Below are 23502 nucleotides of genomic sequence, written 5' to 3' on the forward strand. Positions count from 1 at the left end.
TTTTAAGTTTAGCTACAAAATCATACTTTATGAATCCTGTAACTTAGACACTCAAATGACAGAGTGTTGTGGTTTAACCCCAGCCAGCAACTAAGCACCACCCAGCCGCTCACTCACTCCCTCCCGCAGTGGGATGGGGGAGACAGTCAAAAGAGTAAAAGTGAGAAAACTCATGGGTTGTGATAAAGACAGTTTAATAAGTAGAGCAAAAGCTGTGCACGCAAGCACAGCAAAACAAGGAATTCATTCACACGTCCTATCGGCAGGCAGGTGTTCAGCCATCTCCAGGAAAGCAGGGCTCCATCACGCGTAATGGTTACTTGGGAAGACAAACGCCATCACTCTGAATGTCCTCCCCTTCCTTCTTCTTCTCCCAGCTTTATATGCTGAGCGTGACGTCATATGGTGTCCTGGTTTCAGCTGGGATAGAGTTAACTGTCTTCCTAGTAGCTGGTACCGTGCTCTGTTTTGAGTTCAGTATGCGAAGAATGTTGATAACACTGATGTTTTCAGTTGTTGCTCAGTAGTGTTTAGACTAAAGTCAAGGATTTTTCAGCTTCTCATGCCCAGCCAGCGAGAAAGCTGGAGGGGCACAAGAAGTTGGCACAGGACACAGCCAGGGCACCTGACCCAAACTGGCCAACGGGGTATTCCATACCATGGGACGTCCCATCCAGTATAGGAACGGGGAAGTGGGGGCAGGGAATCACCGCTCAGGGGACTGGCTGGGTGTCGGTCGGCGGGTGGTGAGCAGTTGCACTGCGCATCATTTGTACATGCCAATCCTTTCATTATTACTGTTGTCATTTTATTAGTTTTATCATTATCATTATTAGTTTCTTCTTTTCTGTTCTATTAAACCATTCTTATCTCAACCCACGGGTTTTGCTTCTTTTCCCGATTTTCTCCCCCATCCCACTGGGGGGGGGGGGAGTGAGTGAGCAGCTGCGTGGTGTTTAGTTGCTGGCTGGGGTTAAACCACAACATATGGTCTGGGATATCCCTTTGGTCAGCTGGGGTCAGCTGTCCAGGCTGTGTCCCATCCCGACCCTGCTCGCTGGTGGGGTGGGGTGAGAAGCAGAAAAGGCCTTGGCTCTGTGTGAGCCCTGCTCAGCAGTAACGAAAACATCCCTGCGTCATCAACGCTGTTTTCAGCACAAATCCAAAACATAGCCCCACACTAGCTACTGTGAAGAAAATTAACTCTATCCCTGCCCAAACCAGCACACAGAGAAAAAGCAAGCATATAAAATTTTTTTCAGTGTAATTACATGTTAACTCATTCCTGATAGGGTTGAGTAGTCTGTCAGTTAGGACATAAGACTGTAGGCATTTTGAAACCTGGAAACATCACAGTGATCACCTACTTTCCACCAAAAAATTTAAAAACTATTTAATCATACATGTTTTTGTTTTCTGTCAATGCTGTGGATCTTTTAAATTTCTATTTTCTATGTCTCCGTATGTTTTAGCATTAAAATTTCAGATTTCTCTGATTTCAATGTTGTTAAAAATCAAGGTTTTGTTCTTTTACTCCATATTCTATGGCACAGCCATGGCTTTATAGAATTCTGCTGAAGACCAAGAAACATCTTAACCAGTAAGTAAGTACAGACAGGAAACAGATGCTGTTCCAGCTCTGAAATAGGCCTAATTTGTTTTATATTAGTGTCCAGACACATGTTATTCATTACCTTCTGGCATAACACAAGGCTCCCTTTTTCAGCCCTGCTGTCACATGAGGCTTAAAACAATGGAATTAGAGAAGCTGAACAGAGGAATGTTACTGTTACTTTGAAGGCAGAAGGAATGCAGTTTATGGATTATACTTTATTCTAAACTTGCAATTTAATAAACTTGAGAGAGTTCCACAATGGAATAGGGAGAACAAGGTATTAAAAGCATTGCTGTACAGAAGTATCCCAAATTATGTTACTTTTAATGATGAACAGAATATTAACTTCATAACCTAAAATCAGTCCCTGCCTTCTATTTTTTTTTTATCATGATTTAGCGTGCAAGTCATAATGTTCCTTGTGTTTCACTATAAACTGTACTATAACCTTTGACTGTTGTGCACAGTGATCAGCAGGTAGCAGGCTAGAATGTTTTGAAAACTATTTCATTAATATTTCCATTGTACAACTTACGTAATGAAATAACCCTAAACATTACTTTTCCCCATTGTAAGCACATTTATAATGTAGAAGACACACTGGGTTTTATTTTTCTTTTTTAATTCTAAAAATCCCTCTCTTAAACACACATAAGGGAATCCATAGCTTGAAATTAAGTGTATTAAAGGAATATGCTAATTTTTAAATTGAAATTTGAAAAATTAGGAAAATCCAAGTTGGAATTTCCACTCGGGTAGACATAATTAAATTGTCTTGCCTTTCTGGTTTTATGAGTGACTGTTTTTGTAGAATCATTGAATAACTTATTTTGAAATTGCCTTAGATTAAAGGAAACTTCTTAGATTAAATAAATTAGAGATGTTGGAATTGTATGTGCCCTTTGATGTTCATTAGATCTAGCAGACATCTTTCTGTGAAGCAGCAAGACTAACTTGGCTGAGGCACAAGCTGTACAGTGACCTGAAACTGGAAGTGGAATTCTAGAGAGAGTGGAGGTGTAATTCAAGCTTACAAGAACTGGTATAGAACAAGAGCATAAGTATCTGGAGAAAGAATCAGAAAAGCCAGGGATATTAAAAAAAAAAGCAAAGCAAACTAACCAACCAACCAAAACAAAACCACTAAGAAACCTCAGCAAAACATTATGTTTCTAAGATGGCAAAGACTTAAGAATTAGGGGTAGAGTAAGAAAATAATAGGTTATACACTGCTCTTCAAAGTAGCTAGTTTCGCTGAAATTAATCCAAGAGCACTTAAGATTTATGGTTATGGCAGGTCTCCATTATGGCTGCCAATAATGGTAGCCAGTAGTTTTGAGAAGCTGTGGAGAATGACTACATAAGGCTGAAAACTGTTAGGTATGCTACTTTTCATTAGAAAGGGAAAAAGAGGAAGATGCAGAGATTTACAGCTAGTTGCCTAGCTTCAATTATCAAGAAATAATTACAGAAGTATAAGGTCTTAATGACAGACAGAATATATTTATCAATAACAAATCATGTCAGATTCCCTTAATTTATTCCTTGAAAAGGCACTGACACTGGATAGGGAAGAAACAGTAGATGTGATATATTTTTAACTTTCACGCTATGTGAAATGACTTTTGAAATAAGTAGGGAGATATGGATGAAGATGAAATGATACAAAACTGTTGATGATTCATTGTCAAACTATAAAGATGTATTGGTGGGGGACCAGACACATCCCAGTGTGTCTGGGGTGATATTCAGTGTTGTCGTGACTCATTCAGATGATAGAATGGAGAGTACGCTTAATAATTTCTCATTCAGCATCAAGCTGGGAGGATCTGAAAGCATTTTGGAGGATGGGATTAGAATTCAAAAATTTTTTGACAGACTGGAGAAATGGCCTAAATTAACTAGGAGTATTTATGTGTAATCCCTCTGGTGTATACAGTTTGTGTTAGATTTTGACTGGATGGGGAGAGTTCAGAATAGGTCAGCAGGAATGACCACAGATCTAGAAAGCATGGTCTGTGAAGAAAGGTTGAAAACTCTGGGTGGTCATGTAAAAGGCTGCTGCAAAGAGGCAAGGAATAAACTGTTCTCCATTTCCAGTGGAAATAAGGCAGAAGTAATGAGCTTAAATGACAGGTAGGAAGATTTAAAACAAACATTAGAAAAAATTGCTGACTGTAAATCCTGAAATGTATTGCCTGGAAATGCTGAGGATTCTCCATCATCAGAGATTTTTACAAACAGGGCAGACAAAAATCTGTCAGAGAGAATTTAGATACAGTTGATCTTATTTTGGATTAGGGGAATGGATCAGATGGCCTCATAAGATTCCTTTTTGCTGAATTTTTCATAGTTAACTGTTTTGGTTAACTGTTTAGTGAAAGAAAACCTCGTGGAAGGATTTTTTTCATAGGTCCTAATCCCATTTCATTCTTGAAAACAGTGCAGAGCACCTCATGAAAATCTAGGTGAAAGACATACTTTTACCACTAAGCTTAGTATTTCTATCACTTCAAATGGGCAAAAAATCATAAAACATTGCTGTTTATTGTGCGTATATTATAAATTTACTTAACTATGGCACTTTTGATATGGTCTTGGAGAAGTCCATAGACTGAGACTACAAGCACCCTAAAGTGTATTCGTTGAGTGTTATGTTTGAGCAGTTTGAGCTCAGAAGCTCTAGCATAGTTCTTTTGGATATAAAGATTTACTGCAGGTATTTAATATGAGACACATGAGACAGTTAAATTTTTGTGGTCTATTCAGTAATAGATTTTTAGAAACCCATAGGTTTTAAAATAATATTTAAGTACTCAAATGGTTCCATCCAGATAGCACCATGAGAGTTATAAAGTCATGTGGATTCAGGTAGGATTTGCAAGTTATCTTGAAAGGCTGGTAGAGGATCTGGTCCAAAGATCACCACTCAAAAGGCGTGCATTATTGTTGCCATGGTATGAATGTCTTACGCTTGCAGATATCACTAACAAACTTACTTAAGTGATGTAGATATTTCAGTGACTGTACTGTAATGTTAAAAGATGCTCTTATGCCTGAAAAATCTGTTCTAGCTGTTAGCCTTTTTTAAGATTAAGCTCTTCAGTATAGGTACTGGTCGCTACAGCACCCTTGTACTGTGCAACAGAATCATAAAATCCCCATTGTAACAGACATCTAGAGACCATCTAGTCCATCTCCCACTTGAAGCAGGACTATTGCCAAAACGAGATCAGCTCAACCACTGCTCTGTTTAGCCAAGTCTTGAAAACCTTGATGGACTGAGACTCCACAGTCTCTGTTCCAGGGCTGCTCCACCTTCCTAGTGAAAAACTATTTCCTTTTCATCTGCTATAAATCTCCAAAGCTGCAACTTTAGGCCATCCCCTGGTTTTACCATGCAGCACTATTGAGAGAAGTTTGATTCCATCACCTTTTAACTCATCTTCAAGTAGTTGCAGGTTGCTATTGAATTGTCCCTTAGCTTTCGTTTCACAAGAGTAAACAAGTCCAATTCCCTCAAACCTCTCCTTATGCGTCAGTGCCAGAGGCCCGTAAAAAATTTGAAAGCCATCTGCATGACCGTCTCCAGTTTCTGAATATCCTCTTAAAGTGAGGCACCTCTAAACTGCACATTGTGTTCCAGGTATATATGGTTTCAGTCAACAAATACAGTTTCAGTTTTGCTTATTGTTGCAATAGAGGTAATAATTAAAAGCATTAGTCTAAAATCAACACTGAGTTTCTGAACAAAGCTGTTCTGTTATATGCAAACCAAAGGGGGGGGGGGGGACTGCAAAGAAGTGAAAGAACCTTCTGAAAGTGTTTCATAAAAAAGGTTATTTGGCTTGCCTGAAATCTTGAAAGATATTACATATGGCCACACATGTGACTTGTGTGCAGATTGACTTAATTTAGGTCAACTTTGGCAGGCCACTAAAATAAAAAATTGGCAAGAAAGCTAATTTTGAACTGAAGGATGTAGATTGATGTTTTAAAGTAATTAGCAGCTACAGCCTTGGAGTCTGTAAGAAACTCAGTGAAGCAAAATATTCTTGTGAAGAAATTATACACCATGAGTTGGCACGGCTCTGTCCATTGAAAGATCCTTTTTCCCTTTTGTTTAGAGTGTGTCCACAGAAGAAAGTGTGTGCTACAGCTCCAAGAGGGGCCAAGTAGGGCTTGCTGCCTGCTGTGTTTCTGGAGCACAGGATGGGTCTGGCTAAAATGAGTCCCCATTGCTCTACCTCCCTCCTTTTCTCTGAGTGCTTTACAGTCCCTGGTGCAATGTATACTCCTGGCATAGCAGCCCCTCCCTGGGCACTGAAAGTCTCAGACCCAGAAGCTCACACCAGCCCAAGTCCTTACTCCTCTTCGAACATTTTTAGCTCGTGTTCTCTCAGTCTCTGGCAATTCCCGGTATGCTCTGATCTCTACACAAATGCTAACCATTGTCTCCAGCTTTCTTCAGCTAGAAATGAGGCTCTTGGGTCCCTTTTATTCTGGCTATTTCTAATTAAAATAGATGAAAGGAGACAAGTGGTGGCCCTTGCCTATCTGAAAGAAAACCTTGTATAAACATCATCAAGGGGGGAACGCTCTATAAATGTTTATAGAAGGCATTCTAAAGACATAAATTAGGGCATACTGGTTTTGAGTGTATTATTATCAAGCTGTGACTGCCAAGGAAAAAAGGCATAGCCATAATTTAACTTTTACTAAGTATAATACCTTGTATTAATAATTATAAAATTTCATACAGGCTTAAGTGCCTTCTAAGTTGCTGCCCTGGTTTAGAAGTACATATCTGCTTAATGATGATTATAGCATCACAAGCTGTAATTCAGAACTGCAGGTTTCAGCAAAATAATCTGGTAATTGGGATAACAGATTTGGATCCATCGGATGGCATGATATTTGCACATTTTTGAGTTACATATTTTATAGATCAGACACTGTTTACAGCTACATAAAATATCACTGTACACAGTTATGAAATGGTGAACATAATTGTTCAGAAAATCATAAGGCAGAATGTAATCTTAGGGAAAAAAAGTTTGTGTATGTTTGGCGGGAAAAAGTGGGAAATAAGCAAATGATGGAAATGAAGAGAGGAGAGTTTTAAGTGTTTGCTATAAGCAGGCACTGAGGAAGAAAGCTCTCTGCAGAAAAAACCAGCTTTCTCTAAATGAGTTAAAAACACGGTCTTTAAAAATGCTTGTGTTATCTGCCTGCACATTCTAGGTAGTAGATGATGGAATGATATTTGCTTAAGGTGCCTAGAAAAGGTTCTGAAAAATAAGTCATGTAACAGGCAGGATCCAGGGCCATGACCTCAGAGCCTAGTTAATTCTGCCAGCACTGTTGAAAAGATTTCCATATGGTTGCACTGACAACTTTACCATAAAACAGAATTATTTGATCTTTGTTAATTTATGCAATCAAGTGGGTAAAGGATGCTGCACTTTTGTAGATATTTAAAAAGAAATATAGTTAATACTGAAAATTGGACTTAAACTAATAACCTGACTGGCATTCCTAGGTACTGCCATGAGAGATTGGGTTCAGAGGCAAGTTTCATGACACATCACAGTTTTTCTGAACTTTTCTCATTCTTTTTTCCTTGGACTAGTATTTAGAATTTGGCCTTTGACCAGTGTTCAGGAGAGCAGTCCTTGAAAGTTCTTGTCATTGACAGGGATTGATGGCTAATCATGGATGGTTCTGTGCTGGAAAGTTGCATGACTTGTAAAGGCATTTACAAAATACACTCTTCTTTTCCATTTAGCAGTTGAGACCTACTAAACCAGCCATTTCTTCAGTGGCTTGATTCTGTCAAGCAATAACTAAACTGAGGAAATGGCTATATGAAAATATCTCCTGGTGAACCATTCTAACTTACTTTCATATTCCTGTTAATTTGCTGCAGAAGGACAGGTTTGACATCGTCACCCATGATTTGTTCTGTTTGACAAAGCAGACAGCTTCGACTTAGACATACTGTCAAGTATTATTAACAAGACCCAGACTGCTCTTTACTGTTAAATTTCAATGGATTTGCAAAGATAGGAATGTAAGAAAGTATTTTTCTTTTACCTCTTCTACATAGGAAGATTTTTTTTTTTTGTATTTTTGGAGACAAGAAACTGTAGAACCAGTATGTCAATGTATGCACTACAGTAAATGCCACCAGAAGGCTTTTGGTGTTCCTGATTTCAATTCTGGTTCCTGTCAGAAAATACAACATAAGTGACAGTAATATGTTAGCCGGCCTGGCTTCTTGGGGTGATTTCATTCCCTTAACTATGATTCTGCCATATGTGTCTTTGACATAACATTCAGCTGTATATCTTTGGAGCAAACAGGAGGCATTAGGGCCTCTTCACCTTCATAATTGTAACACAGAAACCTACTGGAAGGTCTATGAGTGTCTTTCATTTGTTTCAGAGGACCATCCAAAACAGAAATTGTAATAGAGAATGAGGAAATGCAGCATCAAAAGTGGCTGAATCTGCACTCAGACTGGAAGAATAAAAATGCATCCACTTTACATGCACTTCTAGTGAATGGGTAAGTAAAAGGTAAATGAGATTTAATTTCACTGCTGTGGGTAGTCACTTATCAATGGAGGATGGCAAACTCCCTTTGGTAAGCTCTTTTTTTCCAAGGTATCTGCATATAAATCCCAGTGCATACTCATGTGAGTTGTTAAGATAGTCTATAATGATTTTAGTGTCTGCTACAACTGTAGTCTCTTTTGAGTCCACCATGTGAATCCTCAGGGGCCCATTCTGCTAGACTAACAGCATTTGAGTGACATAGAGGTGATGCCCTTGAAGCACCCGGACCAGACAGCTTCGTTAAATCCCTGCTGACCAAGAAAGTCCAGTAAGTACTATATAGCAAAACCTGCAGCAAAATCTTACAATCCTCTGCAGCCTGTGTAGTTTTAGATTCATACATTTGGAGCAACCACAGCTTCTTCAGCAGAAGCTGTATCCACTTACAGTAGGTTTCCTTAGCAGCTTCTCTGGCTTCAGATGATGGTATATTCTTTTTAATTAACTTGACTAAACAGGTCGTTGGTAATGAGAAGCCAGGATCTCATGGTTGAGACATTCAAAGTGTGACTTTGAGACTGAAGAGCCAATGAACTCAAACATCCAGGACAAAACTAGGAGAGCCACCGAATCCCCATCTGCAACTGCATTCTTCAAAAAGCAGATGGATTGTGTCCCTGTTCTCTTTCAAATGCCTAGGAGATTTCAGAACATCCTTCTTCCATAGAAATTCCTTCTGTTTCACAAGGAAAGACTGTCTTGGCTAAATGCAGAGGTACAATGTGTGTGAAGACACAAATCTGAGGAATATACCTACTTTTCTTTTGCTTGGCTCCATTATTCTCTGTAGTCAAACTTTTCTGTAATGGCAGAATACTAAAAAGATCGTGTCTGCAAGTGCCTACTTTTGCTTTCCTACATCTCAGCTTTGTACTAGTTCTGGTTTACATCAGTATTTTCCCCATTCATTTAAGTTCATTTTTATTTCTTCATCTAGAAGGGCTATTACAAGTTGGTGCCCGATACTTGACAATTTTCTTTTTAACTCTTTTTTCCTTTCTCACTGTCTCTTTCCACTAGCTTAATGATATCTAATCTAAATGCTCTTCTCCAGGGTAATAAAAGAATAAACACCTTGGGTTGTGACCAGATGCAAAGGCAGGTTCACAATCGTATTCTGTTCAGTCACTGAAGTACCAAGCAGAAATTTCAAGGTACTTTGCCATGTTTGAAAGTGGTCTGCTAGGAAGTATGTGTGAAGGGATGGATTTGGAGCCTCTGAGTTACAAGGTCTAGTAGCAAGAGATCTAGTTTCACCCAAAGTACAAGTTAAAGGAGAGAAAACATCATTAATGAGGATTATTGATAAAGCTATTGCAAAGATGAAAGTTATCTGTAGGAACAGATGTTCCAGTCTCCCTGAATGCAGAAAATGGGTAACAAGAAGTGAGAAGCTAAGGCCATGCATGAAGAGTGAGGCTGTTTTTGTTTTGGCTGCAACAGGCATCCTGTCTAGATGGCTCTCACTGCAGATCAGGTGCACCCCATATTGATCTCCCAGTCATCCCACTGGAGGACCTACAGGCCTGCCTCACTTCGCGTGTGCCTGGCTTGCTTTCTAGTATAAAGCAAATTGCACGGGGGACAATATGCGTTTAGTCTCTTCCCAACATGAAGCCAAGGGAAGTGCTTCTGAGCCCTGCAGTCTAGGTGTATTCATCTGAATCAACTTCAGCATGTAAAACATCTGTGGAGTATGTTGTATGTTTAAAGGAGCTGTTGGGCTCCTGGACTACCAGGAGCTTGGACAAGAACTAACAAATGGACCACTAGTTTCATAAAGTTTTGATAAGAGGCAATGGCACAGTACAGGCTATGCACACAGAAAAGCTTGAAGTTACATCTTCTAGAGCTGGCTATTTGATAAGTCAAAGAAATGAGTGTGGCTGGTCTCAGTTATATTCTGTATATTTTTTTTTATGGAGCGCAAATACCCCTCAAAATTGTGCACAGAATTTTCTTTCCTGAAATTGGTTGTCTGTCTCTAGAAACAGAGTTTTATGGTCTGTGTTTTCAGGAACAGAAAGTAGACTAATTTGCACAGTATATGAACGGGGTATATGCAATGTAAGGGACAGAGGTCTGGTCAAATCACAGATTCAAGCTAATCCGGTGAGCTTGCTGGCACTCTGTTGTTGTGCCCACATTAGTATCTATGACTTAAAATCAAATACAGCCTCTTTTTAGGTGGTTGCAATTTTAAAGATACTGCCTACCTACTGAGATTACAGCCTTCAAAGAATTACCTGGGGAACAGTTAACCTGTGTATCCAGTCTAATTTAGCTCTGCATCTGTCTCAGGAAAGCATGTGTATGGTAGGAATGAAAAAGTGGTGGAAATAAAAAGGCAGCCAGCTAGCTGAGCAACAATGCTCACTGTTTTAACAAGGATCTCCCTTCCTTTGACAAAGAATCACTTCTTTCCTCTCTCATCTGAAAATTTTCAACGGAAATGATAAATTTTGTTGTTTTAATACTTCCTTTTGCAAACTTCCTGGATTTTTTCAAAACACCCAAGCTTTTAGGGCATGAAAGGTCATCTGTTATCAAAGGTATTTCAAAGAAAATTCTATCCCTCAGCTGTAAGGAAGAGGAGAATGGCAATATCTGTCCTTTCAGGTGCCATAAATTAAGACTTGACAAACTGTACCTCCCAGCTGACCTCAGAGCTGGATCAGTGCCCAGAGAGCGAGGTAGTCTGCCAAATATGTAGAACCCGCTTATGAAATGCATTGTAAAGCTGAACTAATATTTTGAATTATCTCCAGGCAGATGCTGGAAACCATGTATGATCTGGCATAAGAAGTCCCTTGTGTTTCTTTTTACCATTTGGGGGAATTTTTAACAGCTGGTTCACAAATACAATACCTGTGCTGATTTGCAAATTACCAAAAATTACATCAATTAATTGAGATTTCCACCATGTTCTTGTTTCAATATTTAGACAGATGTGTCGAAGCAGAAGCAAAGTGGCTCTCTTTTGCACTAAAGAAGGTAAGAGAGAAATGTATATAAAACAAAGATGTTTTTCAAGATGTGTTAAATTACTTTAACAAATGCGGATGTTTAGTGCAGATTCATTCTGAAATTTGACTAGACTTCTGCAATATCCAGTTTTGCGCTGTTTTTTTTTTCCCCTACTCCATTCAGTTTCATCAGCTTTTCTTATTTTTTGACTACGAGGCTGTGTATTGCGGTAGCCCAGTCCTGCTCCCACAAAATGAATTTTGTCAGCAGTCAGGTTCCAGAAATTCATTTGGTAAAACTTCCTACTGAAAATATCCTTTACCACCAGAGTGGTTAGCAGGCTATCTGCTTGGGAGTTCAAACTGTGATCTGTTTAGTTGTGAAGCTCAAGGGGACAAGAACCTGAAGCAGAAAGCTACAAACCAAGTCTGGAAGCATAGCAGATTGTGCAAGTTTAAGTGGTTTGAAAATGCAGAAGTGTTCTACAGACAAGGAGAATTTTGCCGACGAACACTTAAATTATGAATTAGCTTGACACAGGGAAAACTAATCACAAAGCATGACCTAGATTTGGGAAACTAATCAAAACATTTACTACTCTTATCAGAAAAAAACCCAAAACCCTCATAGGAACCTGTCAAAGGTGTTTGCTTCTGACATAGGTTGCTTTAAGTACACTTAAAACACTTTGCCCTCTGAAGTTAAGTGAACACAGTAAGAATTACAAGTTACAAATAACCATTGCTCCAATTTATTTCTTCACCACTAAATTCCCACGGATATATGCAATGGCAGCTTACCTTCCTTTGGGAGGCTGATTGCAGAAACTGGTGGTGTTCTTCTGTTCTCTAAATCAGACTGAGTATAAACAGGATAAATAATGTCTGCCATCGTACAAATCCAGAATATAAAGTGAAACAAAAGTGAGGGGCTAACTATTTCAGAAAAGTAACTATCTCGCAGATGGGAGTCTGGTATAATTTCCAGTAGAAATAAGATATAAAGTAGAATGGACAGATTACTGGAATGTCTTCAGATCTTCAAATATTCTCCCTTAATAATTTCCACAGGCAAAGCAAGCTTGGTGCCATGTAGCTGAGTAAACAGTGTGACATTCACCTCACACCTGGCTTAAGAAAAGCCTTATTATTGCTGAGCAGCTTTTCCAGAAGCAGTTCTTACGGACAGGACAGAGTAGCCCAAACACGTTGCTAGCTGACAGAAAGACAAGGACGCAAACCCAGGACATCTTCCCAAGGGCAGCTTGGTAACTCCTGAGAGAAAGGAAGTCAGGATCCCAAACTTAGCTTGGTTAATATTTCAGGCTGAGCCGGTCAAAGTTAGCATCAGGAGAGCAAATCCCAATATAAAGGAAGGATGAAGACGGCTCAGTGTGTTTGCTATGACTGTGGTGGTGTTGATGACTTCATTTACTGTCTTATTCAGTGTAATTTCATGACTCTGTTAATATCGTTCTGTGCCCAGTTTTCTTGCAGAAGGTCTTGTATTCGCTGCCTTTGTGGTAATGATTAACTGCCTTCTGCATCTGTTCCTCACTAGACTGCGGCCGTCGCCCAGCTGCTCGCATGAACAAGAGGATCCTTGGTGGTAGGACCAGTCGCCCAGGCCGATGGCCATGGCAGTGCTCCCTGCAGAGTGAGCCAAGTGGACACATATGTGGCTGTGTTTTGATTGCGAAGAGATGGGTCTTGACAGTAGCACACTGCTTTGAAGGGTGAGAGGGTTCAGGCAGTTTTACTGTTCATAAAAACTTGCACATGAGAATTACCAAGTCCTTCCCCCTTTACCAAACACACTGGGGGTGGGTGATGACCTTTGCAGAATGGCAAATCACAGAGGCCTGGTTTTAAGAGGCTAAGAAAGAAAGTAAATGGTGTAAAACGGCATCGGCTTAGGCTTTCACATGCTTTACTATTCATTGCGGGCGGCTCTACTGATGAAAGCTAAATGAAGATGCCCTGACTTTCAGCAGGAAACAGGAAAAGGAAGAAGACCAAAACACTAATCCTATAGCTCTCATACAACTGCCATAGATTAAAAAAAAATCATTCTGGGCACCAGCATAGAAATGACCCTGGAAAAGTGCTGTGGCCATCAGTAAAAATAAAACCTGAGTATTTACTCACAGTGCAACTGACATATTGAAGTCGCTGCCTTTTCTAATTATAAAGACTCCACTCCTTTATTAGGATTGCAGTCATTAAAAAGTCAGTATCTGAGGCCCTGTGGTGGATGGACAGTCTGAAGTGCAGAGGAAGTTTACATGTCTTAGGAATTGTCTTGGTCATTGTCAGCTTTTTGGTGCTAACAAACATTTATTTTTAATGAACCACAGGTTTTGGAGGGAAGTTGATTACCTCATTTCTTTCGTCTTGTACCTTAGTTTTTAAATTGGGTTTCCAAAGATAATTGAAATGCGTGTTTTCTGCTGTAGTTAGCAAGTACATTTCTGCTACGCAGCTGTCATCAATGCTTAATCCTGCTTTAAACTGGTACTTGCTCATTGGAAATTATTTTAGACTACACTAAGCACCTTTCTTTCTGTTCAAGCCAGCAGAAATTCTGTGGTAAGCAAGTATCTCTTGACTGGTATTTCTTTATAACATTAATCATTCCCTTTTTCAGTAATAATTTCAATTTCGTCTTTTTATTTCTGAAACACTGAGTTCTTTGGTATTTGTTGGGGTTTTTTTTCCTTTTTTTTTTTTTTTTTTCCCCCTGGCTCTTTATGGAACTTGTGGTAGGGACAAAGTTTGTGGCTTTTGTGTCCAAGCCAGAAGACGTCAGGCAGGTGATAGTGTGCGTATCTCAAAGTGTGAGGCTATTAATTGAAATGCTAGAGGAAGTGACATTGGAGAGACCTCAGTTCTGACTATCACATCATATCAAGCCCTGAGGATGTTCAAGAACTGATTCTATTCAGAGAGAAGAAAAGTAATAACCAGAAACTTCAAAGAGTAACCTAGATAACCTTCCTTCTAAATTAACAAAGTGCTAAACCTGAATAATACAAACAAGAATATTGTATTTATCAGATTTGGGTCCTGCACAAGGAGTTTTTCTTCTTTCCCCATCTGTTTTTAAGTAAAGCTAAGCAGTATCTGGAATATTTCTTTACCTTTGGAAGAACGTTTTCTGGTGATCTAAAATAAAGGGTGGGATTTAGAGGTAGATCCTTCAGCAATATGGGACTGCTACTGAATTTCATGGGTAAGAGATATCTCTCATTAGTGAAAGATAAGCACAGAAGCTGTCAAATTTATAAAGTAAAAATTCTCCCATTTTTGTCAAATGCAGAAACACTGCCACTACACTTTGGAGCCATTCATTTATGCCTCATTCAGGGCTATGTGAGCTCAGAGTATTATGTGTAAAAGGTCTCTCTTGCATTTGTATTCTGAATGCCTTAAAGTACTAAGATATTTTGGTTTAATAATTCATTGAGGAGTTATATGAACTTTTTTCTCTACTGCCTCTCTGAACAGAGGTGAGGGTGTGTTCCCAGTGGCCTGAATCTTTAAATTCATTTTTATAGCTTGATACAGCAACAGCAAGATGATTCTTGATCCCACAAAGCTTTCTTGATAAAAGTATTTAAAAATTTACCAAACCAACCAGATAAGCCAACAATTAAAACAGATTTTAAAGTGCTCTAGTACTTTAGACATAATGCTCTATTTTGTGAAGTATTTTATGAAGTTCATGTGAAGTTTGGAATACAAAACATGAGGACCATCTAACAATAATGCAGCAGAAAATATTAATGCAAATAGTCGCATGAATACTTGTGGAGGGCATAAATGGAAAGAGCTACATTAAACAGCGTGTCCTTTGCTAGTTTTATAAGACTAGTCCCCAGAGTTTTGCTAAGATTGTTTTGAAATGCATTACACGAAAGCATCCAAGACATTTTTTTTTCTTGACTGTAGGACAATACATTCTGGCTGTGACTGCTCATTGCTCTGAGCAATGTTTTTTTGCAGTGTTCATAAACACAATAGCTTATGAATATTCTTAGCACTTAATCTTGTAACTTTATGGAAAAACTCACAAACTGATCATGATGGTAAAATGATCATTATAGTCTGAAACACCAGAATTTTCATGCAACTCTCAAGATAAAAATAGCCTTTATTTAGCAACCAAATCTCTTTACAAATTACAGAAATTACAATCCTGTTGAGTATTGTGAAAAAGCTGAATTTTTGCATGCTTTGATTTACACTGCTTTGATTAAGTTTCAGTCTTGTCAAATGTTCTTAGTTACATGGAATGGTCTTTCATCAGTTGTGAAAAATGCTCACTTTTTTGAGGGTTTTTAGAATTACAGACTAATTAGGAACCTGTGAATTATCATGTGATGTGACCAGTTATGATCAAGAGATTACACCCTTGAAGTCCTTCATAAAGTCTTTTTCTCATGTGGCTCAACAGACACTAGTTCAGTCTTGCCACTTGCATCACATGCATCATTTTTCTGTGATCTTGGATATTTACCAAAAGAGTCTTAAACAACTGTAAGAGTCAAAGTAACCTTTGATCTTAGGCATACAAAGTATGCTTGGCACAGACTGAATGCCCAAAAAATAAGGGGCTTTTCCCATGGCTATCATGAAAGATTTAGTTTTCATAATAGAATTACTTCTTGGAGACTCCTTTGGGATTTCAGTTAGACTTACTGCTGTCAGCAGCATACTACTGAACAATAGTCACCCCAGAGAAATTTGTACATGCCTACCAGTGAGCATGTGAGCACCTAAAACTTGGGCAGGATCCAAGGGGTCATTCTGAGAGCCTTTGGTACTTAATACAGCAACTAATAGGTGGTTACGTATCTTCTGAAGGTGTGCGCTTTAATTCGTTTGGTAACATGCAGAAAGGAAATGGAAAGCATTGTCTTTTGTTGCTCAGCTCTTAGCTGTACGTAGTGATGCTTAAGTGTTTGTTTTTTCTTGTAGCATTTGTATGCGCAATGCTTTGCAAAGCGCAATGTGCAAAAAATCAGCCAGAAAGAAATTCTCAAGTATTTCAGCTCAAGAGAATCCCCTTGACTGAAATTTCCCATTTTCCCTTTTTTTACACAGGAGAGAAAATGCAGCTGTTTGGCAAGTAGTGTTTGGGATTAGCAATCTTGATCACCCATCAGGCTTCATGCAGACCCGACTAGTGAAGACCATTATCCTTCATCCACGCTACAACAGAGCAGTTGTAGACTATGATATCAGCATTGTGGAACTAGACGAGGATATCAACGAGACAAGCTATGTAAGACCTGTCTGTTTGCCCAGCAAGGACCAGTTGGTTCGGCCAGATACCTACTGCTATATCACAGGCTGGGGACACATGGGCAACAAAAGTAAGATGAATACTTCTGGGACTCTTGGAAAAACATGTTAACCTTCTACTGAGTTAATCAGATAAGTGATCCCATTACAAAGCTTTATCCATTTATGCTATTACAGGACATTATTAAATACTAGGGAACTGTAACTATTCATGGAAGGATCTTTATGTGACTAGAGCCTAGCTTTTTCCAAATCTGCAGCCTGAATTTATGCTCCTTAATCCTTATTTAGACAAGTGGCTTGATTTTCAAAATTGTTGAGGATCTAGAAACTCCTATCAAGAAAGTCACCTGAATTGGTTTTCATTTTACTGGTTTAGGTTGTATTCAGAACTGTATTGAGAAGGTATCAGATCATCGGGGTGGGGCAGGGGGGGCAACATTCAATGAAAGCGGAAGGCACTGAAAGTATTAGCATACAGGCTGCAGGAACCTTTTCTTTAATCAACGCTGTGTGTCACAATTTGGACTTGTGACACGATTTATTCCCTCCACGCATAATCACAAGTGTTGTTCTTGTCGCTCTGAACAGAATGTGTGTTTTCTTGTTCTGGGGCCGCTGCAATCCTTGGGTCCCATGACAAGAACAGTTGTGTTACGTAAATATTTGTTTAGACAAAACAATTCTGTATGCATCATATGCAAATTATCCTGGCCCCAACCCTGTTAATGCTCTAGCTATTGTGTTTCTCCCTTCGCTACTATAGTAATTGCTAGGGAAAGCCGTCCTTCTGTACACTGGAGAAGAAAATTTTGAGTATTGCTTCAGGTGCGACTTCACCTCTAGTGGCCAGGTCAGACATGTGGCAAAAATTAAATTGCACATGTGAGGGATAGGCTGGTTACTAGCAGCTCTACCCATCTAAAAGTATCTTTTATGTAATGGCAGGAAACGCCCCCCCCCCGAATGCTTTCGCACCACTGGGAAGTAGAAGAAGGTTCTTTGTTCTCTAATGTGGTTTCAGCATTGGTTTTAAAGGTTTTGTGTCATGAAGCATCAAAAACCATCATGGTTACACAGCATTTAGTACTTCATGGCCTAGGTTGAACAACTTTCCTTAGAATTTCAGCTTGGTCAGCTGTTTAGACTAGGAAGAAGTCCTTTATTGTCTCCTGAATGTGCTAAAATAATTTCAAAAACATTTGAATTCTGATTCCCTCTAAGATACACTAAGTCAAAGTTACCCAAACATAACTCAAAATGGCCGTGATTATACCAAGCTTTACCATTAGAGACACTGAGAAACAGGGAGATCCTGCCATGGAACAGTGAGTCAAACCTCTCCTCCACCTCCTTCACATTACTGTTTTCCAGCCAGTCCTTCCCCCATCTTCAAAGTCCCACACCATATCACATAAAGGTGCTCTCCCCTCTCAGTCTGTCAGTGCAAATGCTTGTTACACGGCAAGTGTCACACCAGTCCCCATGTGCCTGGTCCTTCTCCAGAACGCAACACGTACACTCCTGGCTCAAGAGCATGACAGTCATGAATCCTGCGATGCAGCACTGCAAAAACCCACCTGCTTTCACCTTAGCTTTGTGCGAAAGGGGGATTCTTCATTCCTTACATTTAATATATATATATATAAAGTAATATTTGTTTTCTATCCTAATGGAAATATTTATCGTATCTCAAAGAGCCATCATAGCTAAGTATTTGCATGTTTGTGTGTGTATAGTTTAATGCGTAATTCTGTTTTTCAGTGCCTTTCAAGCTTCAAGAAGGAGAGGTTCGCATCATTCCCTTAGAGCAATGCCAGTCATACTTTGACATGAAAACCATCACCAGCAGGATGCTGTGTGCTGGCTATGAATCTGGCACTGTGGACTCTTGCATGGTAGGTCTCTCTCTACGGAGAAACTCAGCCAGACTTGCTTTTAGAAATCAAAGTACTATGATGTTTATTAGGTATAGCATACTTCATCTCCTATAGGAATGACAACAGTTATTTACATATTTTAACCCCACTTTTATTATTATTGGTGTAATCAACTTCAGTTTATGATAATGAAATGCTTCTTGAAGACTTTAAGGTTTATCTGTATTAGTTAACAATTAGACTGATTTTTTTTTTTTTTTAATTTGTACGAGCCTTTTGCAGGTAATTTTTTGTACAAATATGACAGGGAATAAATACTGGTAATGCTGTGTTGCTGCTACATTGTTCAGCAAAGCAGCCCCTTTTTACAGCTGAATTACTTATTAAAGGCAAATCGCTGTAGGAACCGAGACACAGCTTTAACCATATGACTGCTGGCCACGGGTAGCCCCTATAGATAGTTTTTTTTCTTTCATGTTGCAGGGTGACAGTGGAGGACCGCTTGTGTGTGAGCAACCTGCAGGGCGCTGGACTTTGTTTGGTTTAACATCTTGGGGCTCTGTCTGCTTTTCCAAGGTTTTGGGACCTGGAGTTTACAGTAATGTGTCACATTTTATTGAGTGGATTGAAAGACAAATATACATCCACACCTTTCTGCTAAACTAACTCCAGATGGTAAGAATTGTGCTGACAGACAAAAGAAAAAAGGAATCAGCACTTCAACACTGAAGATTTTGCAATCCAGAAACTCTGTGAAAAGGAGTTTCAAGCTCTGTCTATTCTTGTTGTAGAGCTATGGAATATGCAGTGTATGTTAATGGTAAACCCTCCGCTGGTGAACATACTTTGGGGTAGAATTAATAATCCTTTTGACTTTTCTTTTAACTGTGTTGTGGTGCTATTCCAAACACAGCAAAAGGCATAAAAGAAAAGAATCAGCCACTTCCTGCCTTTCAGCTATTCAAACTAAGCAGTAGCACAGACTAGAAAAACCTTTTTAGATAACCTGGTTTAATACCACACAATTAGTAGCATATGCATTTTCACTCACTACTTGTCATGAGGAATGAACTCGGTGCATTCAGATGGCACTGACAGGATGTATATTCACAAGGGCAACACCAGGCATGGCCACACCACGTGCTGGAGGGTGTGGGAGAGATAACCAGTTTGTATGTCCATGTGGCACAGAGTACATCGAAGTACATGTGCAGATCTCCAAACGTGCGTGGCAGTGTGCTGCCGGTGTGCCTGAGCTAACACAGTCTGTTCCTCAGGGTGGCTAACTTGCATGGGCATAACCCTGTACCATCCTGACTCCACAGCTGCTGTTCCCAGAGCTAGCCTGGGTATCTCTGTGGGGTGATGGAGGGACCAGTAGGCCAACAGCCCTATAACTACCACTTGAGGCACCCAAGACCAAAACTTAGTTGTTCAGACACTTTGGACAGTTTCTACCACGTAATTTTCTGAAGCTTCCAATGTCTTAATGTGTCCAGGAAACACCCGTGTCTTGACAGCACTACACTGACTAGCGCATTTATCAAACCTATGGCCCACTGGCTTTTTTCCCTATTTTGAATACTATGTTCAGCCTGTAAAGTGTGCCTTGACCATCTCCAGCCCTCTAAAAATGTAACAGGGACAGCAACACCACTGCAGCAGTTCCCCCTCCTACAGTCAGCCACATCCCAAATACTAGGAAACTGGGTATTTTTGGATAAGTCTCTTCTAGTATCTTGCATTGAAAGTTTCATTTTGCTTAGCAAGATTCAAACAATTGGGAGAAAGAAATCTGAATGACAGACAACTTGGATTCCAGCTTCCATTCAAATGAGTATTAGAAATATGTTAAGCAAAGTACAACAGCTTCATCAGCAAAGGCTCAAAGAGCTCTGCTGAAGTGCTTGGTAGCCTGACAGCGGAGTGCTCTGTGCAGAAGGTAAGAGGCTAAGCCTTGACTCCAAGAGAATCCGGTTTAAAAAAAATTATAATGGAGCTTGGCACCTCTTTATGGTGCTAGAGGGGAGGTGTGTCTCATCAGCTGCTGTACATGCTGTCCTGCGCAGCTCACAGCTTTTGGGAAGCCCAAGTAGGAGGAGTCAGGAACCTGAGGATTACAGGATCAATTTCACCAGAGAGCAATGCAGTTAAAAATTTGTGTGTTTTCAGTGCTGTGCCTGGTCCCCTGTGAATCCAGCCTAAGGCATATAATTACCCTCTCTGCTACCTCTGGCGTGCTCTCATGACAACAGGGCAGGACCTTGACAATAACATGACTGCTATATGTGGAAACATGCATTAAAAGAGCTAACTAAGGGACATTTCAGGTACTATTAATCATGTTACAACTAATCTACATAGATCTGACTATTGCTTTAGTGAAGGTTTACCTCTTATTTCCATATCTTCTCCTTTAATATGCCTAATGCTAGACATACTAGACAGCGCTCTAGACACCATTATTAATAAATATTCAATATTTATGTTACGGATTCTGAAACTCTATTTAAGTGAGTATTGTATCACTGTTTCATGCTCAGAAAGAAAACCCTTCTAGGCTTCGCTAGGTTTGGGTTTGGTTTTTTTTATATATTAAAGATTTTGTTTTTACTATAACCTATAAATGCTCTTCTTCCCCCAGCTATAAATGAGAGAAAGCAGCTGTGGCCACGTTTTACCAGTGCAAGCAGATTACAGATGAAGCAGGTTATTGATGCCCTTGCCTCAAAGATACAGAAGCTGGAGCTCTCAGTCCCCCACTTCAGCTTTTCTCTGGGGCCAGGATCTCTGCAGCTGTAGGGTGGCACCGTTCAAAGTCCTGAAGCCAATTACGAAAAGTTACCGGAGCAGGGGGCCCAGGGGCTGTCAGAGCCAGCCCACCCCACTGTCCATCTGACGTGTCTGGTGACAGGCAGGTTTCAGTGAGGTCTGTTTTCCAGAAGTAAAAACAAAGAGGTGCTGTTGTAAAATGAACAGTCCAGCCTGATATTACTCTACCAGATGAAGTGGTTAGCAGCTTTGAATTTTGTAAAGCACTGGCGTACATATAATCATTTAATGTAGATATTAGCATTACCAAATGATATGTTATTACACATTTTAATTAACTGGGTTTGGCCTGCCACCAGTTTCCAAGCAGTCCCTCCCAGGAAATGAGGGAGAGTCCTGCTTAAACATATGGTCCAGCCCCCTACTGTATGGGATCAGTCCTGGAAGAAATTACAGGCTGAGCCCTATCCCAAACGGCTTTAGGAGGGAGCAGTTGGGTCCTTTCCTTCCCCACAACTGTCTGACACAACATTCCATGTAAAGAGGAAATTTGTAATTTTATAAATGTATTTTTATACTGCCTTTTTTATGTGCGCACAAGAAATAGGCAAACATACTCCTTCTACTGTATCAAGCCTTTCCCTGTGTGCTGACATAACGGCTATGATCACAATTAACACCATTTCTCTTACAAGTTTAGCCTCACTGTAAGGTAACAATTGTTGGTTTTACTTCTACCACAGCTGTAGCTCCAAATGGAAGCAATGTCACACAGTCAAGCAGATGTATTTCTTTCTAGCTGTACTAATAAAAATCTACAATCATTTTCCAAGTAACTTCTCTGTTGAAAATGTGTTTTAATCTTTAGAGAGAGACTCAATGTCAATATGGAGGTGTGAAGTTACAAGTTTAGCAATAATGCCTAAAAATAGCCTTAAAAAGGTACATGCATACGCTTATCTAGCTTTTTTAAGCAGCCCTGTTAGCACTACAACACTTGTGCAGGTTCTGGCACTACCAGCACTGTACAACTTTTATTTTCTTCTGCATGTATGCTTCAAGTGCAGAACATTGCCAAGAATACCACTGCCAACAACTACTTCGGATTGAAAAATCTGAAAAACTAAAGCTGCAATCAAATTTCTCTGTTCTATGGCTTTCCCCAGGAATACAATTAGTTTGAAATAACCATCTCCTTTTAACTGGTACGCAGCATTTCAACGACATGTACACATGCTGAAATCAAAATAGTAAGCATGCAAAAAATTAAAATAGTTAAAATTTGCCCTTTCACTGCAGTCAACAGTAAGGTATGCAGGACCATGAGGGCAAGAGTAACATAACCAGAATAAAACAGCAACAAATAATATGAAAAACCATACTGAAATTCGGCTATGAGAACATTCTTAACAGTCACCTTCAGAACTTGTCCATTAGCCTCTGCAGAGAGCAAGGGCTGGTCTGATCAGCAGCAGAGCCAGGGCTGGTGGGAGCGGTGGGTGCTCTGCATTAGCTGATCCTCAGCCTTGTGCTGCAGCCAGCAGGGCTGAGGGAAAAACCACAGCTTGGGTTAAACATTCAGCTCAAACTGTGCCGCAGGTACAGACCAAAGCTCACTGTGCTGCAAAACACTAAGTAACAGCTATGGCTGACTGCCACCTGCAAATGTTTAGCACAGGTGCAGCTGCTGTGAAAAAGATAATTTTAAAAAATCGTATTGTTTTCTGTAAATCAAATATTGCACCTCAAAAAGTGAGTTAAAGCTGCTCTAGGTGTAGCTACAAAGTTTGGGGGAGTTGAAGGTGGTTTGTTTTAAACTGACAATCAAAAGTGTAAATGCTGTGCTTTCCTTCATGACATCTGGAAGGCACCTGTGAGATGATCTTAAAAAGCTTGTTTTCAAAATGGAAAAGTCAGGTCATGCTGTGCCTGAGCGCAGAAGCAAGCAGGGGATTGTGACTTCTCCAATGCTAAAAAAAATAAAGGAAACGCTTAACTGTTGAGAAGCAAAGGGAGAGTGATTCACTTGCACCCTTCATTTGGCACCACTTTAGATATGGCCAATTAACATTTTGAAGCTTTTATTAAAGACTCACTACCCTCATCTCCCCTTCACTGAAAAATACCAACTGATCACAGCAGATAGCCATTAGTTATGTCTGCTGTTTGTCCACAAAAAAAAAAATTTTCAAAAAACCCTGGGTTTTACACAATGGATAATTTTATCACTTAGACTGTTTGTCAAAGTCCTCTAAAAGAACACAACCTCTAGTGGACAATTTTAAGCAACACACACCATCAGTGAAACAACACACCAAGAAAAAAATGTGTTATTTTGTACC

General features: G+C 39.7%; 1 protein-coding gene across 2 annotated transcripts in view; it reads left to right on the forward strand.

Moving 5' to 3' along the window:
• Window positions 1-21996, forward strand: part of CORIN (corin, serine peptidase) — a 180056-nt gene extending 158060 nt beyond the window's left edge. For both annotated transcript variants that reach the window (XM_052780137.1, XM_052780138.1), the window contains 6 exons: window positions 8063-8185; window positions 11180-11229; window positions 12763-12937; window positions 16308-16579; window positions 18273-18406; window positions 18872-21996. In XM_052780137.1, coding sequence (XP_052636097.1) covers window positions 8063-8185; window positions 11180-11229; window positions 12763-12937; window positions 16308-16579; window positions 18273-18406; window positions 18872-19054 — 937 coding nt within the window. In that variant the 3' untranslated portion in view covers window positions 19055-21996. The remainder of the gene's footprint in view (window positions 1-8062; window positions 8186-11179; window positions 11230-12762; window positions 12938-16307; window positions 16580-18272; window positions 18407-18871) is intronic.
• Window positions 21997-23502: the final 1506 nt, after the last annotated feature.

This window comes from Harpia harpyja, chromosome 2, assembly GCF_026419915.1.
Source record: "Harpia harpyja isolate bHarHar1 chromosome 2, bHarHar1 primary haplotype, whole genome shotgun sequence".
Lineage (NCBI taxonomy): Eukaryota > Metazoa > Chordata > Aves > Accipitriformes > Accipitridae > Harpia > Harpia harpyja.